The sequence below is a fragment of the Orcinus orca genome, chromosome 1, assembly GCF_937001465.1.
Source record: "Orcinus orca chromosome 1, mOrcOrc1.1, whole genome shotgun sequence".
In the NCBI taxonomy this organism is placed as follows: Eukaryota; Metazoa; Chordata; class Mammalia; order Artiodactyla; family Delphinidae; genus Orcinus; species Orcinus orca.
The window spans coordinates 179,130,245-179,153,932 of NC_064559.1; the positions used below are offsets into that span (position 1 = coordinate 179,130,245).

At 57.4% G+C, this 23,688-nt stretch overlaps 1 protein-coding gene across 3 annotated transcripts in view; it reads left to right on the top strand.

Annotated features, from left to right (window-relative positions):
- The window catches only part of HIVEP3 (HIVEP zinc finger 3), a 500,469-nt gene extending 483,704 nt beyond the window's left edge, over positions 1-16,765 (top strand). For 2 of the 3 annotated variants that reach the window (XM_033421978.2, XM_004266717.4), the window contains 4 exons: positions 1,621-1,796; positions 8,149-8,235; positions 12,497-13,395; positions 14,513-16,765. In XM_033421978.2, coding sequence (XP_033277869.2) covers positions 1,621-1,796; positions 8,149-8,235; positions 12,497-13,395; positions 14,513-15,325 — 1,975 coding nt within the window. In that variant the 3' untranslated portion in view covers positions 15,326-16,765. The remainder of the gene's footprint in view (positions 1-1,620; positions 1,797-8,148; positions 8,236-12,496; positions 13,396-14,512) is intronic. The other variant, XM_012531907.3, reaches the window with a different exon arrangement.
- Positions 16,766-23,688: the final 6,923 nt, after the last annotated feature.

Consider the following 23,688-nt stretch of genomic DNA (forward strand, 5'->3'; position numbering starts at 1 on the left):
CAGCCTGAGGACTGGGCGCCTAAAACTGGCCCATCGGGACCCGTAATAGGAAGAAACGGTGGTGTTAGACAACTTGAGAGGCACCGGTTGGCCAAAGCTGAGGCGATCCACTTGTACTCTTGGAGAGCAGTCCGTGCGTGAGTGTGCGGGCACACGCGTGTGTGTGTGAGAGAGAGTGTGTGTCACTGTGTGGGTGGGGGTGAGTGTGCCAGTGTGTGTGTCAGTGTGTGAGTGTGAGTGCACGTGTTTGTGTGTGAGAGTGGGGAGGTGGTGTGTGTGTGAGTGTGTGTGCATGTGTGTTGGTGATCGCTGTGCCGCTGCCTGCCAGCTCCCTCCCTCAGAGTTCCCTCCTGCAAGCCCATCCTTGCGGCGTCCTCTCAGCTGTAAGCTGATGGCCCCAGTGGAGCAGGACTGAGTCCCAGCCGCTGTCACGTCCTCACCTCCCCCCAAGCCCCTTCCTGCCTCTCTGCACCACCCCACCCCCGAGTTTGGGTGCCAACTCCTGGCCAGGGCCTGATGTGCGGGGAGAGTGTGGGCACAGGCAGGCCTCCTGCAGGCCAAGAGACCACACCTCCCCCAAGGCACCCGCGCCTTCAGATCCCCAGGCCTCGTGAGTCAGAAAGCTCTTCTCCTGGATATGCCAGGATCCCCTCCCTGGACCCCGTCGCAGCTTCCATGTCCCCATCGAGACACTCACACATCCACAGCATTAGACCAGCTGGGTATCAAGTGAGCCTGTGAGACTCGTGGGTTCCTTCCGAGTGGAAATAAGAACATTCTGATTCTGGGCCACAAGCGCAGTGGCGCTGAGGCCCAGCGGGTGGGCCAGCCGCCCCAGGAGGCTCCTGAAAGCTATTGACACTTCCCGCTATGACCCCAAGTGATCCCTGGAGGCCATGTGAGAGGCCAGGTGGCTGGAATCTGGGTCCTGAGAGCTCTGGCTCGGCTGGAGATGGGACGGGGGAGAGAGTGCAGGGCCCCTGGTTTCCAGTCTGAGGACTGGGAAATGATGAAGCCCTCGTCCCTCCCCTCACACGCGTGTCTGGGTGGCCTCCTAGCAGGCTGTTTCAGCGCGTGTCGCCCCTCGTGGGGTACGCACAGGCTTTGGGGCGGGCAGGTTCAGCTCAAGTTCTGTCCATTTCTGGCTGTGGGAGCCTCAGGCTCTTAAGGGCTCTTCGTGGAGACTGTGATTGAATTCGGGCAACGTGCCCAGCACAGAGTGAGCTCTCCGTCAATGGCGGCTACCAGAGCTGTGGTCGTTATCTGTTTTACTCTGTTACACGGTGGCCCAGAGCGGCTGGTCTTTGGGAGCAGAAGCCGGCACCGGGGCCGGGTCTGGACCAGAGGCCCTCTGTGCCCCTGCGGCTTCCCTCCTGGCAGGGAGCACCAGAGTGTGCCGCCTCCGAGGGAGAGAAGGGGGCAGCCCCCCTGTGTGAGGGCAGGGCAGGTGCAGGGCTCCGTGGCGGATCCCCCCACCCGTGGTTCTCTCTGCTCCGCGTCTGCCTCTCCCGATGCCCCTAAGGGCTGGATGCAGCCAGGAAGCGCGCGCATCTTCTGAGGTGGGAACCTGCCTCTTCTCCTACTTTTTTGTTCCTTTACCATGACGCCTGTTGCTCATAGGTACAAATCAAACGAAGAGTATGTATATGTGCGAGGCCGCGGCCGAGGGAAATATGTTTGTGAGGAGTGTGGAATTCGCTGCAAGAAGCCCAGCATGCTGAAGAAACACATCCGCACCCACACTGACGTCCGGCCCTATGTGTGCAAGCACTGTCACTTTGCTTTTAAAACCAAAGGTAAGAGACGGTCAGCGGGGCACTGGCCCTGCCCGCTGCAGGGAGCTCCCCTCTGGGAGCCCCAGCACAGAGCCCGGGGTCCGGACCTCTCTGCCTGGGGCCTGGGCACCCCCGATTCCTGGGCTCCCCAGTGACAGAGCAGCCGCCTCCAGACTGGGCAGTGGCACCCCTCGGCTGCCCTGCCCGTGCTTTTGGATCCCACGCCGGCCCCTCCACCCTCCACCCGTGCGATTCCCACCACGGCCAGGCGGTGGCACTCTCGCACACAGTTCCTGGTTTTGTATTTGATCTCATCACCCCTTCCTTCTGCATGTCTCCTTAGCCCTTTATCCACCGACCCGATGAGCTCCAGCATCCACACTGGTCACTGCCGCTCTTGAGTTTGGAAATCCATTCCACCCCGAGCCACTTAACACACTCGCATGGTCACCTCTCATGCCACACTTTGCCCCTGCCTCCACCCCGCCTCACCACTCAGACCACGTTCCTGCCCCGTCCAGCTTCTCTGCACCTCTTGACACAGGGCCGGGCTCTCCCCGACCCCCGAACGGCAGCCCTGTCATTCCTGCCCCCGACACTGGACAGCAGGGTCAGCTCAGGCTCTGTGAAAGGAAGGAAGACTGGCCGGTGAGGGTACGCAACCAGAGCGCTGTGATGGGTGATGGAGGTGGCCAGGGCCACTGCAGCCACCCAGGACCCCGGTGTGGACCAGTGAGGCTGTGTCCACGAGACGCGGACCGAGCTCGTCTCTGCTCCTTCCATCGGCTGCTCCCACAGGGCAGGCAGGAAAGGCATCGCAACCCGCTTCTTCCTTCCTGGTAGCTGAGCAGACTGAGGTGCCTCAGAGGGAAGCCTGGGGCTCTCGAGCCCCTGGTGGCTTCAGCCTCTCGTGCTTCGCAGTTTCCTGGCTCAGGGTTGGGCACGAGGGTGCTGCCTTCTCCTTTGGGCAAGTTGGGGGCCTCCACACCAGCCCCCACCAGAGCCACGTGGTTTTTCAGTAGATGGGACTGGAGAGCTTTGACGCCTGTCGACCTTCCTTTTGTTGGCAAAGCTGCTCCCAGAAAGAGCAGTGGGCAGTGGCTCTGAGGAGGGCCCCTCCGGGTCTTTGAGCCTTCCTTACTTCCCCCTCCTCTTGCTGGTCCCTTCCGTTCTCTTGGTGCTAGGTCAGGGAGCAGTTTATCTCATCCCCTCGCTCGTGGCCCCCTCTCTGACCGGGTGCCCATCTCTGGTCTCCTGACCCCGTTAGGCTGCCCTCCATTGTCCTCTCACCATCATTCTCAACCGGAGCTCAAACTTTCCCACCAAGGTTTTGGTTTGCATAGAGGTGAGCATCCTCCTTCCTCGCCCTGACCCTCTTCTTTCTTGGTGTCTCGTCAGCAGCATTCCAAAGGGCATTCAGAGAGAACTGGTAGGCCTGGAGCCCTGCTGTGTCCAGGACAGCTCACCTAGCATGCCTCGGTCCTGCTCGTGGGCTCTGTCCCACGCACGCCCCCTACAACCCCGCTTTCTCTGGCCTTAGGCGGCCAGTTGGGACTTTATGGTGGAGAGAGATGGGAATAATCCCTCAACAGTTCAAATAACGGCCTTTGACTCTGAACACCAAAAACCTTGTTGTCCAAGCCCCACTTGACGGTGCGGAAAATGGGTCCCTCAAAACAGAAACGACTGTTAAAGCCGGAGCTGTAACTATAAGCCAGGACCCCTGCCTCCTGGGCATCACCCCCGCCACCGTCCTCTCTGTGAGCACTTGCCCCCTTGTCTGGAAGGAGTGGCAAAATCAGGTGGCCAACCAGGTGGCGTCCAGAGTGGATCACAGCTGCTGGCCCTATTCCCAGGGCGTGCCCAGGGGACCACACCATTCTGTTCTCAGCGTGAAGAGCCTGGCCCTGAGAGTGCCTCACGCCAGGGCCATGAAGAGCTGCCCGCCACCGTGGAGAACCGTCATCCTGCCACGTGAGACTGGAAAGCCCCACGGGGCTGAGTTCCCAGCCAGAGCAGTCTCCCAGAGCAATCCCTCTTCAATTCCCTCTGGCTTTATTGAGAGGAAAGGCCTGGTCTTTTTCTGTCAGGTCTGAGAGAGGCCTGGGTCCCTGGCAGGAACACCCCTTTTCCAGGAGATTCCTGCATTGGAAGCCACATGCCGAGCTATCTGCCGTCCCGCCCCCGGTCCCTCTGAGCCAGCACACAGCCCTGGAGGGTCCAGAGCTCCTAACCTGAGGGGAGGGTCCGCAGGCCCTCTGAGTGCCCTGGGGGTGGAGCCTGGGGTGGAGCCCTGAAGGCCCCGCCCAAGAGGGTTTGCTCTCACCCTGTGATGGGGGAGGGCTGAGCCCTCTGCAAATGCTCCTAGAGGCTTCTGGAAGATGACACCTTCCAGAGCCGGAGCAGTGAGCGCATCCGAAATCCTGGAATGTCAACCTCTGGGACTTAGAGGGGGGCCAGCAAGGGTGGTGGCAGGTGGATGCAGAACCAGCTCCCTCTTGGCTCTCTCTGAACAAGGCAGGGAGCGAGGGAAGCCGCAGGATACTGACACTCCTGTTTCTCCCTGGAGTCATGGACCCTTCAGCCACCAGCCCAGATGCCAAAGGTCCCCTCCTCTCAGGGCTCCTGCCTCCATACAGCTGCTTCCATCTCCTCCCTCCCCTCATCCTTGGGCTTGGGCCCAGCCAGGCTGCATGAGAGATGAGGCTGGGTCAGGTGGTCCTCAGGGCCCTCCGTCACCACCACCTGGCTGCACCCAGCCCGGGAGCCCTTCGTGTCTGTCTCCGTCTGCCTGTCTGTGTCTCCGTCTCTGTGTTAGACATCGTGGCAGCAGCTCCAGCCCCTGGGCGCTAGCAAGGGGTTGTCTCGGTGGGTGCGGCCAGGAAAGGCCCACTGGGATGTCCCTGCGGGGGTCTGGGGTCCCATGTCATCTTCTCAGAAGGTTCCCAGAGGCCAGCAGAGTGGCTGTGCTGGGTACAGGCCGTTGCACCGATCGCCTCGGGACAGAGCTGGCAGCTTGGGGCAGGCCTCAGGGACCGAGGGAGGGTGGTTGGTCAAAGCCCAAAGCTGAATGGGGCAGGGTCACCGGCTGATGCCCTCAGTGGAGGATCCGCCTCTGTTCCAGACACCCATCATTTTCCATCCACTTGCCTTTCCTCCTTCATTCCAGGATTGTCGGGGTTTTGGTGGGGAGCTGGGACGACGGTGAGAAGCTGTGAACTCTGCTTGGCAAGCCCAGGCTTTGACCCTTGACAAGGAAATGGTGTCCAGGCCAAAGAAAGGCACCTGAGGTCATTTGGTACACCTCCCTCAATTCACAGAGTGGGAGGTAGGCCCACGGAGGGGAAACCAAAGAGGGCGCCGGATAACACTCGGGGCTGCGCATCCGGTCCTGTAACCCCGTGGCCTATCTGGGCAGCCACCCAGACTCCCACCTCCTCCCTGCAGCCTCCAAGGGCAGGGGCAGAGGAGAAGCTGGCGTCCAGGGCCTGCCCGGTGCCTTCTCCTGGGGGTTCCTAAGCCCAGCCTGACTGGTAAAGCCAGCTACAACACAAGCATCATCTCAGCATCTCTCTCCTCCTCACCCCCGTGACTGTGGCAGAGTCCCCCGGGTGCTCAGTAAAGAGCAATTACTTGGTGGGGGGGGGGGCACACAGTGTGGGAAGGAAGGAGGTTCCACGTGGTGGGCATCTGCTGCCTGCGAGGCACACTCTGCTGTCACTCTCCATGTTTCCTCATCAGCTCCTCCCAGCATCCCCGAGAGGTAGGTATTACTTTACAGTTGCAGAAACTGGGGCTCAGAAGGTTAAGAAACTTGCCCAGGAGCACACAGCTAGCAGGTGGAAGAGCCCAGACTCAAACCCAAGGCCATCAGCCTCCTACACATGCTGGTTCTGCTCTGCCAGCGTGGAGCGGGCAAGGTCTCTGGAGTCCTGAGACCTGGTCCCACGTGGGGCTCTGCCCTAGCTAGCAGTGTGGCTTTGACTGGTTGGTTCGCCGTGTTGGTGAATGGGAGCCCTCCCACAGCATCCCGTCACCTGATCATGTCGTCTAATGGCATCCTCAGCGCCAGGGCCGGGAGTTAGAACAGAAGCAGGAAGACCCTGGGCCTGGTGGGCGTGGATTACGTGGTCTGTGAGGTTCCTTCCAATACTTTGCTTCTGGGATGAGAAGAGCATTTCCCGCTCATGGTTATTACGCACCCATTGTGTGCTCATCATCTAACTTGGTTGAGTAGAGACCCGAACGTTCCGGGCCGAACAGGTACAACGATAATGTCATAGCCAGAATGAGCAGTGTGCATAGTCTCCTGGGGTCTGGGGTAGTCAGGGGATGGCAGGCTGGTCTCAGAACCTCAGAGGATATTCGGTTTCTCTGGCCCGTGGAAGACCCCAGATGCCTTGACCACCCCCTTGACGTCCTGCTCAGGCCTAGCCTGCTCACAACAGTGAGGGCAGAGGCCCACAGTGTGGGACAGGGGATGTTGGGGACCCTCCGGCCCTGGAATGACTCGAAGTTATGGCTCTGCTCTCCATTTGGCCAGGAGTAGAAGATCCAGGTTTCTGTCTAGTTAAAGGAAGAAAATCTGACTTGGGAAGGATGGAGTCACAGACTAGGACTAAGGGAAGGAAAGAGGAAAGAAACAGCTTCTCTCCATCCTTGCCGCCCTAGGCCTGCACACCTCAGGCAATTCAGCTTAAGATTCCCTTTACCCTCTCAGCAAAACCCTAAAGTTCCTTAAAATTCTCAGAATGATTAAGAAGCACCCTTCGGTTCATCCATGGGCCCTCTCTCCCTATTCACCCATCTATCCACCCATCTATCCTCCTGTTTATCCATTTCTCCCATCCTCCCATCCGAATAGTTTGTCTTCTTATCCATTTATCTTCCCATTTATTTTCTTGTCTGTTCCTCCACCTCTCCCATCCGCCCTCCCACCAATCCATCCTCCCATTCACCTGCCCATTCTTTTATCCTCCTGTCTGTTTGTCCTCCCATGCATTTGTGTGTGCTGCATCCAGCCAGCTATTCTCCCACTCACCCATGTCTCCTCCTTTCCCATTCTCCATCCTCTCATATGTTTATTGATCCATTTTCCATCTATCCTTCCATTTATTTTTATCCTCCATCTGTCTGTCCATCTGCTTATCTACTCACCCAGTATCCCATCCATCTGTCCAGCTCCTTCCCACTCATCCTGTTCATCACTCCATATTTCCTCTTATCCACTTATCCATCCATCCATCCATCCATCCATCCATCCATCCCTCCATCTCTTTCTCTATGTGTCTGTTCTAGGAGTCCATTCTTCCCTCTTCCATCTATCTGCTCAAACTTGCTAACTGATAAGATTAGTGAGACAGAGCACCTGACTCAAAGAATTGACAGTTTCTTGTATGAACTACCATATGGAAATTCAGCAACCTACAGAGCAACAGTGAGCACGTCACAGTTTGGAGGTGATAGCTGAGCCCAAAGGAGCATCCTGAGGCATCTGGCCTGCGTCCTTCTGGGGCCGGCTGGAGGCCCTGTGCTGCGCCTTCGTAGAGCATACCTGCCCACAGGGCTTTGTGGCCTGGGAAGTGCTGTGCGCACGTGGGGGAGGATTGGTGTCGCTATCTTTCCCCTCATGCCACAGAGCGGCCACCTCTGCTCTTCAACCCACTGCGGACAGAGTCAGCCACACCCCCAGGGCTTCGTAGACTTGGGGAGGGGCAGAGCCTTAGTTCGGCCTTCCCCGCACGCACCACCACCCCCGGCCGTGTCTGCACGGCAGTGACCTTGGAGGTCCAGGAAGGGGACATGACTCTCTAAGGAAGTCAGGACTTGGGCCCCAGCCTTGTGGCCCCCAGGTCCGGATCTAGCAGATTTCTCTACGTCTTCTGCCCTCTCTCCATTTCTAACAGTAACTTTGTCCTGGTTCCTCTTCCCAAACCCTAAGCTTCTTCCCTGTGGGCTGCCCTAACAGTGTCCTCAGCCAGGAGGGCATCCTCAGTACCCATCCCCCATGCTGGGTTAATGGGAGCCCTGATGTCATCCCGGTATTTGAAATGGCCGGGAATCCTGTTTGATGAGTGTCACCAGCTCCTGGGCCAAGTTAAAGGCAGGAAAACCTTATTGCACGTGACTTGTCTTTTAATTTCTTTTTTGTTTGTCTTTTTAATCAGCATCTCACTTCTTCATTCTACCCTTTGTCCCCTCACACCCCTCACGCACCCTCCCCCAGCTCCTCAGTGCCATCCTGCACGGGGTCTGTGGCTGCACATCCCACCTGAGCACCTGGGCGGAGCGACGTCCCAGCACCTGCCAGCCAGGCGCCGCCCTGGGCCCCTGCCCTCCAGCCGAACCTGAGTCTGTTCTCATTCCTTTCCAGGGAATCTGACTAAGCATATGAAGTCGAAGGCCCACAGCAAAAAGTGCCAAGAGACGGGGGTGCTGGAGGAGCTGGAAGCCGAAGAAGGTAAATGAATTGCCAACTCCCGCCTCCCCCTTCTCCTCCTGTCCCCCTTGCCCTCCCCTTGCTTTCTGTCCTCCTCTCCTCTGTTCTGCCTCCTCTCCCTCTTCTGTGCCCTCTCCTCTAGTTTTCCCAACTGCAGGGCGACAGAGGTTAAATTCACAGGATGACCGCCCCCACCCCCTAGACTTACAGCGCATGCTGGGAGCCGTAGCTGTGGTGCATTCAGGTCTGCCAGGCAGGTGGAGCGCCCGGCACCCCGTGGGTGCTCAGTGAATGTATGGTGAATACATTAGCACATGAGTAATTACAGTCAACATTGATTGAGCACCCACTCTGTGTCAGGCATGCTCTAGACACGTGCCATGATTATCTTGGCAAATTCTCACGATGACGCTGTGAGGTACACACCCACACTCACACTTACACACTCTGGGTATGAGCCTGACACCCGGGCCTTTTAGAGCTAGAGGTTTTCAGACAGACCTGACAGCCCCATGTCACCTCCCAACCCCACCCCCTATCCCAGCACCGCACCCTGACCTCAGTCCCCTGTTAGCAAGATTAGAGCCACATTAGAGCCAGTTTCTGAGAAGACAAGGCAGTGTGTGTGGCTGTGCCCTGCCCAGCCTCAGCATCCAGGGAGGAGGCCAGAGGGGCTTTTTTGGCAGGTAGACGAGTGGCCAGAGGTACTCCTCCTGCACTGGGCAAACCTTTGACCAGATTCCCTAAAATCGGAATCAAGAATTACAGTGTGACAAGGAGAGGTGTGTGCGTCTGTGTCTCGTTTGTTTTTGTTTTTCTGATTTGGGAATGTATCTACAATCTTACAAAAGAGTTAGGTCGCATTTCCTTTTAGGTGAAACAAATCACCTTTATTGAACAGAACACAGTGAACTTGGGGCTGTACCCCCGAAAATGAGGATGTGGGGTTACCATTCTTATCAAAAAAGCACATCAGGCCATTTACAGATGTCTCACCGAGTCCTCGTAACTGTGGTAGAAACTTGTGTTGCCCCGTTTTCAGTTGAAGACATTTAGTAAAGCTCAGACAGGTAAAGGCAGTTGCCCAAGGTCAGACAGAAACGCTGGCTGTGGTGCCTGGCGGGCTGGATGGGCCAGCTGCACCTGGGTGGGAGGTGGGCGTTCCGACTAGCACTGCACCGGGGGTCCACTGAGGGACCCTGAGCTGTCCCTGCCCCTCTCCCAGCTTCATTTTCCCAATGAGGCCAAAAAGGATGACCTTATTTGAGGAGGAAATCAATGCATTCATTCCAGAAATACTGAGCACCAGACCCGTTCTAAGACCTGTTCTAGGTGCTAGAGATTCTGCAATGAATAAAACATAGTTCCTGCCGTCGGGAAGCCTGCGTTCTAGAGGGGAGCTGGGCAATGAACAAATGTGGAATAGGGCAAGGGTGATGAGTATGAAGCAATACATCCTTGAGGGGCTGGGAAGCGTGGGGAGTGGCCTCTCTGTTCGGTGGTGTGAACAGAGAACATGAGGCGAGGTGTCAGGAAGCCAAGTGGGGCCTGGAGAAGGGCTCTCCCTGCAAAGGGAACAGCCGGAGCAGAGCCCCTGAGGGCCAGAGTCGGGGGGAGATGAAGTCTGAGAGAGCCGTGGCTGTGAAGGCCAAGGGATGGACTTGGCCGCCTGGTGGAGCAACGCCCTCTGCCGTTCCCTGACTCCGTATGCAGAGGATGGCCGGTAGGGGGCGCGGCTGGAGGCAGGGATCCAGGCTGAGCACGTGTTGGACTTGGGTGGGCCGAGGGAGGTGGGGAGACGTGGTCGGATTCTGGATACATTCCGCAAGTAGAGCCGAAGGGGTTTGCTGACGTAGTGGGGCGGGGGGCGGGGAAGCATGAGGGAACAAAATAGCCAAGGATGACTCTGAGGTTTATGGCCTAAGAAACTGGAAGGATGGAGTTGCCACTTCCTGCGATGAGGAAGGCTCGGGGAGGAGCTTGTCTGTTAGTCGCGAAGTGACGGTTGGGAGCACAGCTTAGGAAAGATTGCCTACGGGTGGCCGGGCGGGCGCCGCAGCCCCGCCCCTGAGGTTGAGGAGGTTGAGCACCAGCGCCACCGTGTGGCCGAACCCTCTCGGCGCCCCAGCGCGCTTCGTTCCTCCTGTCCCAGGCCACAGAAAGGCAGAGCTTTGTGGAGACTTGACAGTGAGGGGCGTTGGGAACGGGCCGTCCGGCTGGGGCATCCCATAGAGCCCTGAGCGAGTCCAGATGTGGGGGGCTTTGCGAACCCTGTGCTGGGCAAGGGACCCTTGGCTTCCATCACTCCTGCTGGGTGCCTGGGGCAGGCCACCGGCCCTCTCTGCCCATCAACTTCCTCATCTGTAAAAAGGGACATTAGGATCCTTCCTGGTGAATATCAGGACTCTGACTAGTAGCACCACCCCTCTGACCTTCAACCGCAAGATGAGATGCTCTCATTGCTGCCTGTCTGCTGAGGTTGTGAGGTACTTGGGATGAGAATAGCTAAGGTTTGTTGGGTACTTACTGGGTGTCCGACCCTCACGGTCCTCCCAGCAGCTTCATGAGGTGGTGTTTATTAGTCTTACTCACATTTTACAGACAAGGAAACTGAATACAGAGAGAAAAACTAAGTTATTCAACATTATACAGCAAGGAAGGGGTGGAACTAAGGTTCAAACCCAGACCATTTCCTGCAAGGGTTGTAAACCTTAGTCCTGGACTCTCTGGGTGGTGTTGGGGAAGCACTTGCCTGCTCTGGGCCTGGATTTCTCCGCATGTAAATGAGAGGTGAGGCTAGGTGAGCTCCGCCACCCCCACCCCCACCCCCCCCCACCCCCCCCACCCCCCCGCTAAAGTCTTAGGCGGGAAAGTAAATGCGTGGGGCAAAACTTAGAGATGTTTTGCATCCCCTCGCCAGCCCTATTCCTTTACCAATCCCCAGTCCCGTCCCCACTCTCACTGTTCTGCTCCTGGCTGCCAGGAGGCCATGCCCTTGGCCCCATGGCCCTCCCTTCACCTGCCAGCTCCAGCTCCACCCCATAGTTTTTGACCTACATCCTCCTGAATGCCGACTGTCATCCACTGCATGCATCTTACTGCTGTGTGTTGAGCCGTTGGGAAGCACAAGTGCTGGGCTTTCTACCCCCAGGGCAGCTCTGCATGGTGGGGTGCAGAAGCCTGGTTGCACCAGTGGCCTGAGTCAGCTTGTGTGTCCAGCTCTCCCGGTCAGTAGTTGAGTGGGTACTGACATGAGCTGAGTGTTGGGCCAGCAGGACCCAAACCCTCAGGAGCCTGCCAGGTGGGCTAGATGTTAGCGGAGCTCCCCATGGAGTCCTGATTGCTGCCGATTTCATAGATCCCCAAACTAGGCCTGTGTCCTGTTAGTGGTGACCCAGCTGGTTGGGCTGCCCCACCAAAAGCCAGACCAGGAGGCTGGTATTTCAGAGCTCCATTACCCCCCAGCTGGGAGCACCAGGGGTTCTGCAAAGACAGTACCTTCTCTGGACATGAGTGGCTGGGATGAGGCCCTGCTCTGCAGCCAGCCTGAGGCCAGCTTAGCCAAACCCCCGGAGAGGCCAGGGCCTGCCACCTGCCAGATACCATTGTATCAGCCAGCAGCAGCCTAGCCGCAGTGGCAGACGTGTATGTAAACTGACCATGCCCAGCGCTGCTGGACTGGCCAGCAAGGCTGCTGTGTCCCAGAGTAATAGATTTCTTCATGGATGTATTAAGAGTGACTATAATTATTTGAGTCCTTGCTGTGTGTCAGGAGTGTGTTTCCTCCACCTAGCAAACCCTGTGAGGTGAGACTGTCAAGTTCATTTGACAGAGGGGGACACACTGAGGCACAACAGGGTCACTTAACTTGCTCATGGGGGAGCCAGCACTGAAATACTAATGAAACAAAAAACAAAGAAAAGACCTATCTTGTTTGCTATGGTTCAATCCCAGCCCTACTATTTACCTTACCTGGACAAGTGACTTCAACTCTCTCACCTTGGTTCCCTGTCTATAACGCGAAGATAAGAATAGTGCCGACCCAGCGGGATTATTTGAGGACTAAGTGAATTAACACATGCAGGCCCTAGAACTGAACCTGGCACATGGTAGATACAAGGTAATTTTTGCTGTGGTTATTTACAAAGCGTTCCCGTCCTCTCAGTGATCTTGTGCCACTGCCATGGCTGTCAGGCCCAGTTTGCAGACTGGGACTCTGGGGCTTAGAGCAGAGCAGCCTGGGGCTGGCTCTGACCTCGGGTTTCCTGTGTCTGCCCCTCAGGAACAAGCGATGACCCGTTCCAGGACTCGGAAGGGCGAGAGGGCACAGAGGCCGTGGCGGAGCACCAGTTTTCAGACCTGGACGACTCGGACTCAGACTCGGACCTGGACGAAGATGAGGATGAAGACGAGGAGGAGAGCCAGGACGAGCCATCAGGACCGTCCTCGGAGGCACCCCCGCCCGGCCCGCCCGCCACGCTGCCGGCAGACTCCTCACCTGTTCAGGGCCCCCAGCCCCCAGATGCCATCTCTGGCAGCCAGGCCACCAGGAGCAGCTCAGTCTCAGAAGCCGAGCGCTTGGCAGCCGGCAGCTGCTTCATGTCCAGCCAAAGCATCCTGTGCCTCCCCCGGCTGGGACCGGCCCCACCGGGCCCCGTGGAGAAGGACACAGGCTCGGCCCTGAGCTCCAAGGCCGTGTCCCCAAGGAGGCCATGGTCCCCGAGCAAAGAAGCAGGCAGCCGCCCACCACTCGCCCCAAAACACTCACTAACCAAAAGCGACTCGTCTCCCCGGCGACATTCACCTGCCCGAGAGCCACCGGCCTCGGCCCCGAGCCCACCTGGCCCCCAGACGGGCCCTCTCCCCTGTGGGTCTCCGAGACTCGAGCTGTCTCCTCTCACCCCCCACCCCCTGGGTAGGGAACTGCCCCCTGAATGCGAGGGCGCCACAGACCCAGGCCCGCACAGACACTCGCCCACGAGGAGATGGTCTCCAGGCCAGGCCGAGTCACCGCCACGGTCAGCGCTGCCAGGGAAGTGGGCCTTGGCGGGGCCGGGCAGCCCCTCGGCGGGCGAGCGCGGCCCAGGCTCAGGGCTGGCCCCAAGGGCTCTCTACCCACCCGCGCCTCTACCTCACAAGCTGCTCGCCAGAAGCCCAGCGGAGACCTGCACCTCCACGTGGGTGAGTTCCCGTCCCCGGGGTGGCTGGGCCGCTTCCCGCCGGCAGGTGGGGGGCTGTAAGCTCACGCCTCCCTGAGGCCTCAGACCTGGAGCTACGCCCCTGCCAGCTCAGCGGTTACCAAGAAGACGTGTACTGGGCACCTCCTGTGCCAGGCACTGTGCTGGGGCCTGAAACCAGTTAGTTTAGTGTCCGAAGCAGCAGAGCACGGACTCTGGAGCTGGACTACCCAGGATTAGAACCAGGTTCTGCCACTTATAAGCTGTGTGGCCTTGGATGTGAGTGTAAATACTTGTGCCATTTCCTCCCCCCGCACCCCCATCGCCATCCCCACGTATTCTTTGAGCAGATGGCAGAGCTCAACCAAAATCATCACATCTCCAGCATGACTGCCACCAGCACCCTCAGAGTCACTGCAGCCAACACCCTCCCTGTCATACCGTCAGCACTGTCACTGTCACATCACCACTGCCATCTGCCATCATTACACTCCAGCCACCCCATCAGCTTGATCACGGCTGTCACAGTATCACCATCATCACCGCTGTCATGATCGCCAGCACTGATATCATTATCATCGTCAACTCACCTTTCCCCTCCCAACACCTCTTCTGTCACCAGATTGTCATAACCCAGCACCGCTGCTCACCAGCAGCAGAGATTCAAGCTCCAGGGTGAACACGAGCTAGGAATCTTAACTTGATTTTTAATTTTGCGGTCGTGTGCAAATTTCTGGAGGTGGGAGAAGGCCAAGAGACTGGAGTGGGAACTCATGTTCTAGGGTTAAGTTGGGTCGGTATCATTTGAGGAACAAGAGAAGCCACAGAACCGAGACAGAGGGCCAGGTGCATAGGGGCCAACCAGGCAGCCCCGTCCTCGGAAGACAGACAAGCTGGTTGGAGGCGGGGGACCGTGTCCTGAGTGTACCCATGGTCACCGTTCCAGAGAGGGCGCCCACACAGGGCAACACCGTAGGCAGGGGTTGGGACTCGGTTCTGGGCCAGCTCAGCCAGGACTTGCTCTGTGATCTCAGCGAGTCCCCCCCTCACTCTAGGCCTTGGGGTCTCCATGTGCCCAGCACATAATCCTCGCCTTACTCTGTCTTATTTTCTGACCCCAGCAGAAGGCCGAGTCGCCAAGTCCCTACTGTTCACCTGGCCCTGCTCATCCTCTCTTCTCCCGACCCTTCTCCACCCCCCATGACTTCCACGGCCACACCCCGGCCCGGACAGAGGAGAACGTCTTCAGCCACCTGCCTCTGCACTCGCAGCACTTGACCCGCGCCCCGTGCCCCCTGATTCCCATCGGCGGGATCCAGATGGTACAGGCCCGGCCGGGGGCCCACCCTGCCCTGCTCCCCGGGCCCAGCACGGCCTGGGTCAGCGGCTTCTCAGGGGGTGGCAGCGACCTGACGGGGGCCCGGGAGGCCCAGGAGAGAGCCCGCCGGAGTCCCACCGAGAGCTCATCGGCCTCCGTGTCCCCCGTGGCTAAGGTCTCCAAATTCACACTCTCCTCGGAGCTGGAGGCCAGGGACTACCCCAAGGAGAGGGGCAGGACGAGCAGGGGCCTGGGCAGACCTCCCGACTGGGAGCCCCGCGCAGCCGAGGTGCCCGCAGAGCCCGTGCCCACGCACAGTCCCCGCACCCCACCCGAGGCCTCGCCCCGGCCACCCCAGGGCCGCCGGGCAGGGTCCCGGAGCCCCCGCCTGGAGTCACCGCGTGCGCCGGCCAACCCCTCGGCCTCCGCCACCCCGCCGCTGGACCGCAGCAGTTCCGTGGGCTGCCTGGCCGAGGCCTCCGCTCGCTTCCCAGCCCGGAGGAGGAACCTCTCCGGGGAACCCAGGACCAGTCAGGGCTCCCCCGAGCCCTCGGGAAGTGGGGGGCCCGGGGCACCCCCACAGCAGCCCGAGGACCGGGGGCCCCGGAGCACTTAGCCTCTCCCCGACCGCTTCAGCAACTGGCTTCCGGCGTTTGGCCACAGACGTTTCCAGCCGACTTCCTCGAATCATCTCGCTGTCACGGGCTCCCTGTCCCATCTGTTGTTCTGTCCAAGAAGCTTTTGCTCAGCCCCCGTCTGTCTTATCTTCCCACCATGTATGCAGTTACCTGTGCCTTTTTCTGTGACCTTTTGTTGCTTGAAAAGATACAAACAACACACACACACACACACACACACACACACATGAAAAACCCCACGAGGTATTTGAGGCTGTGAACATTTAGGTGGGGCTTCACCTTGGGCCACCGTGGTCAGCAGCTACCCCCAAGGCTGGCAAGAGGCGGTCAGTTGCTAAGAGAAAGGGGAATGCACTGAAGCAGAGAGAGAGAGAGAAAGAAACTTTAAAAATATATATAATTAAATGTAAAAGCAAGCTCTCCTATGTACAGTTGTTTATGGTTCCTATTTATTGCTGCTTTATCCCACCCCAGCTAGTGGCCTCCCCCGGCTCCCAGCAGAAGGGCCAGCAGCCCGAGGCAGAGGGACGGGCAGGGAGACTCCACGGGCAGGCCCAGAAAACTCCGACTTTCTTTTTCCTAGGACTTCGACACAAAATATTTGGAACGGGTAGAAGGTAGGAGCTGGTTGCTTCCCCAGGACTCCCAGACGTCCAGGTGGCCTGCGTCACGATCCCATCCTGGTACTTGACCGGTAGACAAATCCGCCTGCCCCCTGGCCCAGCACCTCTGCTCCTCACTGCACCCTCACCCTCTGTCTGGGCTGGGAAAGGAGTTCCTGACCATCTCCACTGGTTCCTGAGCACCTGACCTCGGCCTTGCTCTCAGGGTCCCAGCCACTGGCTGCCATCCTTGTTCTAGAAACTACCCACAAGGCTGAAGTGACAGGGCCCAACCCCTGGGGGTCAAGATCCAAGGTGCGTTGCCTCGCCATTCCTGAGGCCAGGCTTGGGCTTCATTTTACATTTGGTCCCTGGGGTACAAAGGGCCCTATCTCCTCCATGGCTGGGCTTTTCCTGTGCTCAGCACTGGAAGTTTGCAAGGACTCATTTCTGGACCACTTTGCAGCATGACTGGTCCCCCTGTCCCCGTCCCACACACCGTCAGGTCTCCACTACCCCCAGGAAGTACCCAAAACCATGACTGGTGGGAACTGCCCAGGCCTCCTATTGGTTGGTTTAAATCTCTTTTAAAAAATAAAATTAAATATATATATATATATATAAACCTGGTGTTTGATATTTCCCCTAGCCTCCTATTGTCCAAGGTCATTTGAATTCTTCTCCAAAGCAATCAGTAAGAGCTAGTGCCTCTTTCCTCATCCCCATCTCCTCCTTTACGAAGCTGCCCTGTGTTTCCTGGTGCAAAAGCCTGCTTTGTTAAAAAAAAAAAAAAAAAAAAAAGACTAGAAATTAAAATCCCGAGTTGAAATATGGAACTTGAACTCTAGCATGTTTACCCAGCCCTGGGATGGGTGGGGTTTTCCACAGCATTCTGAAATCATTTTCTTTAGTTTCTACCAGGGGGAGAAAGCGTGGGGACCACGGTCATGGCCCAGCCAGGCTAGGTGCTAACGCTGCAGAGCAGAGACCTCCTTGGCCAGTCCCCATTCCTCAGGCAGGCTGCATGAATCGTGTGGCCATAAGGGGCTCCTGAGCTGTTGTTTAGACGGGACACCATAAGGTGCATAGGGCTGGGGCACTTCTGTGAGCTCCCCGCCCTCCGGCATAATTCCCTCCTCTGCCCATTCAGGACCTTTCCCTGCTTGGCCTCTGCTGCCAGGACAAACCAGCCACAGGTCAGCCTCCAGCCAGACCACCTAGTTCATTTCCCTTTGGCTAAGACAAAAAGGGGACAATAGGGAAGGGCCTACCTGGGGGTCTGCTGGGCTCCAGGGTACAGGGGGAGGGGTTAGCCAGCACTTCCTGGCTGTCTGACCCAGAGTCTGGGGCTCCTGGCCCCCCTGGAAGAAGGCCAACGAGCCCAGCCTTTGCTGTACTGGCACTGGTCAGGTCTGGCAGCAGGTGGGAAGGAGCCTGAGCCCCAGTCACAGCCTAGGCCAGAGGCCAGGGCTTTCCTCATCATTACCTTCCGGCCCCACCCCAGGGGGCTGCCCAAGGACTGGAGACTTCAAGCACTGAGGCCTGGGAGCTGGATAAAGGGCATTGCTTCAGCCCAGGCTTGAAATATTCCTGGGCCAGATCTTCCAGCCCCAGACCTACAGAGCAGCAGACTGGGCTCTGCTAGACTAGCCCGTGACCTTGGGGGTGGCTGGGCCCCTCCCCCAAGCCCTGCGCCCCAGCTCTCCTGGGCGTCACTCCCCCCTGTATTCAGACAGCCCAGCTGCCAAGGTTTCCTTTCTGGAGGCCTGTGTGGCCAGCAGGGGAGAGTCCTCACCGCCACTGGGGCTCACAGGCACAGGCAGAGGGGATGGGGGCCGGGAGTCACTGGAGAGCCATTTCTCAATGACAGAGACACACTGTGCGAGCAATCTGGCCAAAGGGCTACTGCCCTACACAGGTGCCCAGAGAAATGGAATTGATGCCACCAGCCCTGGCCGTGTGTCACTGAGCATGGCTCTAAGCCCCTCTGCCAGCCTCTCTTCCGGCTCCCCCAAGCACGGAGCTCCCAGCCCACACGCCCACCCTCATAATGTAGGAAAGACTCTCACTCCGCACTCTCCCCCACCCCCTACCCTGGGACCCACTGCCCTGCTCCCAACCACTTGCACATTTACAGCTTGCCTGTGACCCTGTTGTCCCTATTAAGGGACACGGTAGAGAAAGCAGTGCTGATCTGTTGGCACGGACACCCGTCATGTGCTCTGCTGAAATGTGCCGGATGGCCATTCCTTGATACAGGCCTGCTGTGGTCCTCGGGTGTCGGCAGGGTTGGGGGGTGTGGGCCAACTTGCCGAGGTTTCAGAGCCAGCCTTGTCTTGGGGATTCCAAGCCACCTGCCCCCCAGGGCTACCCTCCAGGATGCCCTTCACCCTCAGCAAGCTCAGGGCCATTTTGGGTACTAACCTTGCTCCTCTCCAAGTCGCCTTTTTACGAGCCTAATCTCCCTCCCCCCGCCAAAGCCCCGACCACTACGACCCTCCAGGAGGCTGACAGCAGTGAACTTCCCACTCTCCCTCCTCCATCAACTCCAACTTCCAGACCCAGCAGTCCCTCCTCGAAAAAGTCTGAAAGAATTAGTTTCCGGACCCCTCTAACTCATGCTCCATCCTCACCCGGCCCTTTTGAATAGGAACAAGCAAGATAACAGAGCTGAATTGCTCTCTAGTCCTTCCTCCAGGCAAATCTTTAAAGCAAAAGTCCTCCCTGGGCAGCCATCCATGGAGACAGATCCACAGCAGTGACCAAGGGGAGAAGGTTCCTAAAGACCTGTCCCACCAGGTCTGCTTCTGCATTGAGAATCCCGTCCGCTTGCCATTGGAAAACCGCTTCTTCGGCACTTACGATCACTTTACTAAACCTAGTGTTGAAAAAGGAAGAAAAAAGAAACCGAAAAAAGAAACGTATAGGCAAATGTAAGATACACGCTCTCTGTAAGATAAAAATTTGCCTTTTTTTTTCTAAAAGGTGTACGTATTCTGTATGTGAAATTGTCTGTAGAGAGTTTCTATGTTCTTAAATGGCAATACATTCCAAAAATCGTACTGTAGATATGTACAGCAACCACACTGGGATAGGGTAGTTTTGCCTGTAATTTTATTTAAACTCCAGTTTCTCCACTTGCATCTTGCAATGTTGGTATGGTATATATCAGTGCAAAAGAAAAAAAAAAAAATCTCAACAAAAAATCCTGCAGGTCTAAAGCACAGAGTCTGATGTACAAAAGGAAAAAACTGCTCAGTATTGATGTGTGTGACCTTTGTTGTAAATTACATCTGTACTGTGAATGAGAAGTTTTTACAAGTATAATAATTGCCTTTATTACAGCTCCGGCTGAGTGTTCAGCCTGAGGGTATTTTTTAAAAAAAAACAGCACGTTGGAATAAATTTGAAAATCCCAACAGAGGCCTGCTTGCCCGGCTCATGGTTTTTCTTAGGGTTGTAGAATGGAGGGACACCTGGAGTCCCAGGTGCTTCTTTTGCTACAGAGAATCAGGCCCAGAGAAGGCAAGTGAGCAGGCCACGGTCACACAGCCTGGGATTCAAGGGGCCCCTCCCTTCCCGGCTTGGCAGGAGGCACAGGTACATTGCCATGTGGTTTGGGGTCTATATTCATTTCCTAGGGCTGCCGTAACAAATTAACAAACTAAGTGGCTTAAAACAGGAGAAAGTTATTCTCTCACATTTCTGGAGGCCAGAAGTCTGAAGTCAAGGTGGTGGTTCCTTCTGGAGGCTCTGGAGGAGAATCCGTTTTACGCCTCCCTCCTAGCTTCCGGTGGCAGCAGGCGATCTTTGGCCTTTGGTTTGTAGCCACACCGCTCTCATCTCTGCCTCTGCCTTCGTATTGCTGCCTTCTCTGTGTGTCTCTTCTAAGGATACTCGTCATTGGATTTGGGGCCCACCCTAATTCAGTATGATCGCATCTTGATCTAAATAAGTTCACACTCACAGGTTCCAGGGGTTAAGATATAGCTGTGATCCAGGCTATATCAGTCACACTTAATTTTGAGGGGTCACTGTTCAGCTCACTACAAGGTAAGACCTGGAAACTGATCATGACACAGCTATTTACTGCCTGTGTGATATTGGGTGAGTTACACAACCTCTCTGGGCTTCTGTTTCCTAATCTGTAAAGTGAAGGGTTGTTGTGAGCATTAACTGAGACAGTGTATACAGCATGGCTAACAGAACCTTGAACATAGTAAGCCTTCGACAAATATCCTCTGAGCGGACCTTGCACAGGGTGCTGGGGTCACAGAGATGAAAAAGACAGGTATAGGTCCCCACCTTTTGTATTCAACGATGACTTGCTGAGCGCCAGTGCGGGACTAATCATCAGATAGAACAGTGAGCAAAACAGACAGTCCTGCCCTCAAAGAGCTTACATTCTAACAGGAGAGGCCATCCTTAAGCAAATAATGACATCATGAATTACTCAATGGCAGTGGCCATAATTGCTGTTGTGGGAGAGAGCAAAGCTCTAGTCCAGAGTGAGTCAGACATCTGGAGACTTTTCCTGGAAAACTCTTGAGGGTCTGGGGGTCGGGGCGGTGGGGAGATGGTGGGGGGGATGGGGTGGGGGCGGGGGTGAGGGGGATGGTGGGGGTGGGGGCGGGGTGGGGGGATGGTGGGGGGTCGTGGCAGCGGGGGTGGGGGGAGTCCAGGAGAAGGAGCAGAGGAAGAGGTAGATGGACAATCAAGAGAGGTCCTCAGGGTAAAATGCCGCCCACAAGTTCAGCACTAAGAACCTAAGAGGGCCTGCTTGTTTCAGCAGCAGGGAGATCATTGCTGACTTAGGGAAAAGTCGGCCTAGCCCAGCGCCTGGCCCACGGGAGGCCCTTGGTAGACACTGCCGAGTGTTGAATGAATGGTGGAGGCCCGGGGTGGTGGCTGGGGAGTGAGGAGAAGGGGGCAGTGGGGACAGCAGATCCAGACACCCTCCCAGGAGCCTGCGGTGGAGGGCAGGGGACAGCTGGGGCAGCAGCTGGAGGGGTGTACGGAGTCCAGGAAAGAAAGACGTTGAGTGTGGGAAGGAGATGGTGAGACCCCAGCCTGCTTGATTAGGAGGAGATGCAGACACCTCTCCCAGTCTGACCCAAGGGAAGAGGCGCAAGTGACGTCCGTGACAGAAGTTGAGGACATTTTCTCTGTGCAATGGAGTAAGGTCACCTGCTGAGAGGGGAGGAGGCAGCTGCAGGTGGGGGAAGATTGGAGGCTTGAGAAGGTGTGAATGGCCTTTGAGGGAAGTGGGAGAAAGCCGGTGTGGTACCACTCCTGCTCAACGTGTGGTTTGTCCAGCGGTGTTCAGAGGCCACGCTGTGAGCGTGGAGAAGGTGGCCAGGTAGATTCATTCTGGGGGGTGGGGGGTTGCCCGGCCACGGGACAGAAGGAGTGGGGTACGGGAGGTAAGAGAATTGGCCAATGAAGAGGTGACGTTATGGACCCCTGAAGTCACGGGCTCGGAAGGAAGCAAACAGGGGTGGCTTCCACAGAGCAAGTCCAGTGGTCAAGTGACTGGGGATTTGGATGAGAACAGAGAAGAAAAGGCTGGGAATTGTCTTAGCTCATTTTTCCAGAGGCAGGACAATTGTGGATGAAGGTGGTGTGGACCACAGGTGTGGGTGCTGAGCTGGAAGGAAAGAGGACACGACTGGAGATGAAGAAGCTGGGAAGCGAGTGTCCAGGATGTGGACAGGAGTGGGTCGTGCAAGTGGCCTGTGCAGTCATCTCTGGTGATTGCAGCGCTGGGCTGGAGACCTGAGCTGTGAGCCAGGCTACATCAATCAGCATGGGGGCTGTCACGCTGCAGAAACAAGCAACCCAGAAGCTCAGGAGCTGAAAACAATGAAAGCTGAGGTTTTCCCTTCTGCTATATGTCTGAGGTGGGTCGGCCGCAGAGCTGTACTCTTCCTCATCACTCAGAGACCTATAGGCTGACGGAGGCTTTATCCCGTGCTCCCATGACCTCAGAGGCAGAAAAAAGGAGACAGCTGTGAAACATTGCATTGACAACTAAATGCTCTACCTGTGAACAAACATTCCTCCTTTCACATTTCATCAGCCGAAGCAAGTCACACGGCTGTGCCTAGCGGAAGAGACGAGGGATATATGGATACAGCACTAATGACAATCACGCGAGGCTAGGACATAGTGTCAGAAGTGCCTAAGCGCTGAGCAGATGTCAGCAATGGGACAGGGGAGGGGCAGGGCCTGATGGCATTGGCCTCAAAGGTGCTGGGTTTTTACAGGGAGTGAAAAAACTAATGGCGTGGAAGGAGGCCTGGAAGCGAAGACGGTACCTGGCGCTGCCATCATGGGATGTGGAAGGCGAGGAGCAGCTGCCTGGGAGCAAGTCCTCGGGGAGAGTCCAGGTCTCGGTCGAGACCAGTGGGAAAGTGGAATCCCAAGCAGGCCCAGAAGAAGAAGGGCGCAGTGTCCGCCAGGCCCTGCCTTCAGCATTTACAAGCCCTATTTCCAGTCCTCACCACAGCCCAGGGAGGTGAGAGTTACTGTCCCCATTTCTACAGAAGTTCCAAAAGGCCCCCACCAGCCAAAGGCGCAGGGCTAGCCAGAGGCAGCGTGAGGACTGCCTCTAGTCCAGCTCCAGCGCAGCGCCTCCGAGGACCCCAAGTTCCTCCCTCTGCTCTCCAGCCTGCGCTCTGGCCCCAAGGGGAGCCCTGGGTCTTCACCTCCTTCTGCCCAGGCACCAGTGGGACCAGGCGGGCCCTGGCCAGAGCTCCTTCCCGGCAGCTGCCCGACTGCTCAGCAGTGCCGTCTGGTAGCCACGTGGATCCCCGGGTCTGAGGCTGCAGGCACAGGGATGCGCTGGCAGACCCCGGGGCTGGGGATCCGGTGCTTGAGAGCGTGGAAAGTGGATGTGAATTCTCTGAAGAACCAGACTCCCCAGCAAGCTGCGGGGCCCCAGGCCCACCAGTCGCTCACACCAGGCCTCCCACGGCCGCTCTGGAGTTCACGAAGCAGTTTCCCTTTAGGAGCGAGGCAGGTTGGGCCACATGTCCCCACTTCACAGAAGAAGAGAGCCCAAGATCATACCCTGACAAGTGGCAGGGGCACCAACCCGGGTTACACCTGACCCAGAGCCTCAGGAAGGCTTGGGCTGCTGCCTGTTGCCGCTGAGGCCTCAGCCAGGCCTTGCTGCTCCCCCTGGGCCCTCACCCTAGGCCTGGACGCTCTCTGGGCTCAGGACCCGAAGGTCACACTCAGTGCTAGAGACTCCCAGGGACAGACCGTTGCCGGCAGGGTGGGCTCAGAGGGCAGGCCAGTCTGAGATGGGCGTGAGCAGAGAGAAACAGGAAGCAGCAAGAGTCAGGCGAGGACAGGGGACGACTGAGGAGGGAGCAGAAGGGGGCTACACCGCATGGGGCTCGTCACGGCCACCTGCTCTCTCTGCCAGAGCCGTACAAGGCTTTGCTGTAGCCCAGTCCCGAGCCGGCACAGGGCAGCCCCAGCGCCGGCACCCGCCCCGCCCGTGAGCCTGCCAAGCCGGCACGTCCTCGGACTCTGCCTAATCCAACCTGGGAGCAGGCAGGGCTGTGGCGCACGTGCACCACACCCAGGGTTTCCCCAAGGTCAGGAAGGTAGCACTGCCAGGGCAGAGGCCAGAGTCAGGGCAAAGACTCAGCCAGCCATGGTGATCCCAGCTGGGTTCAGGGGTGGTGGAGCCCAGGTCCGGTCCAGGCTGAGCCATCTCTCAATAAGAC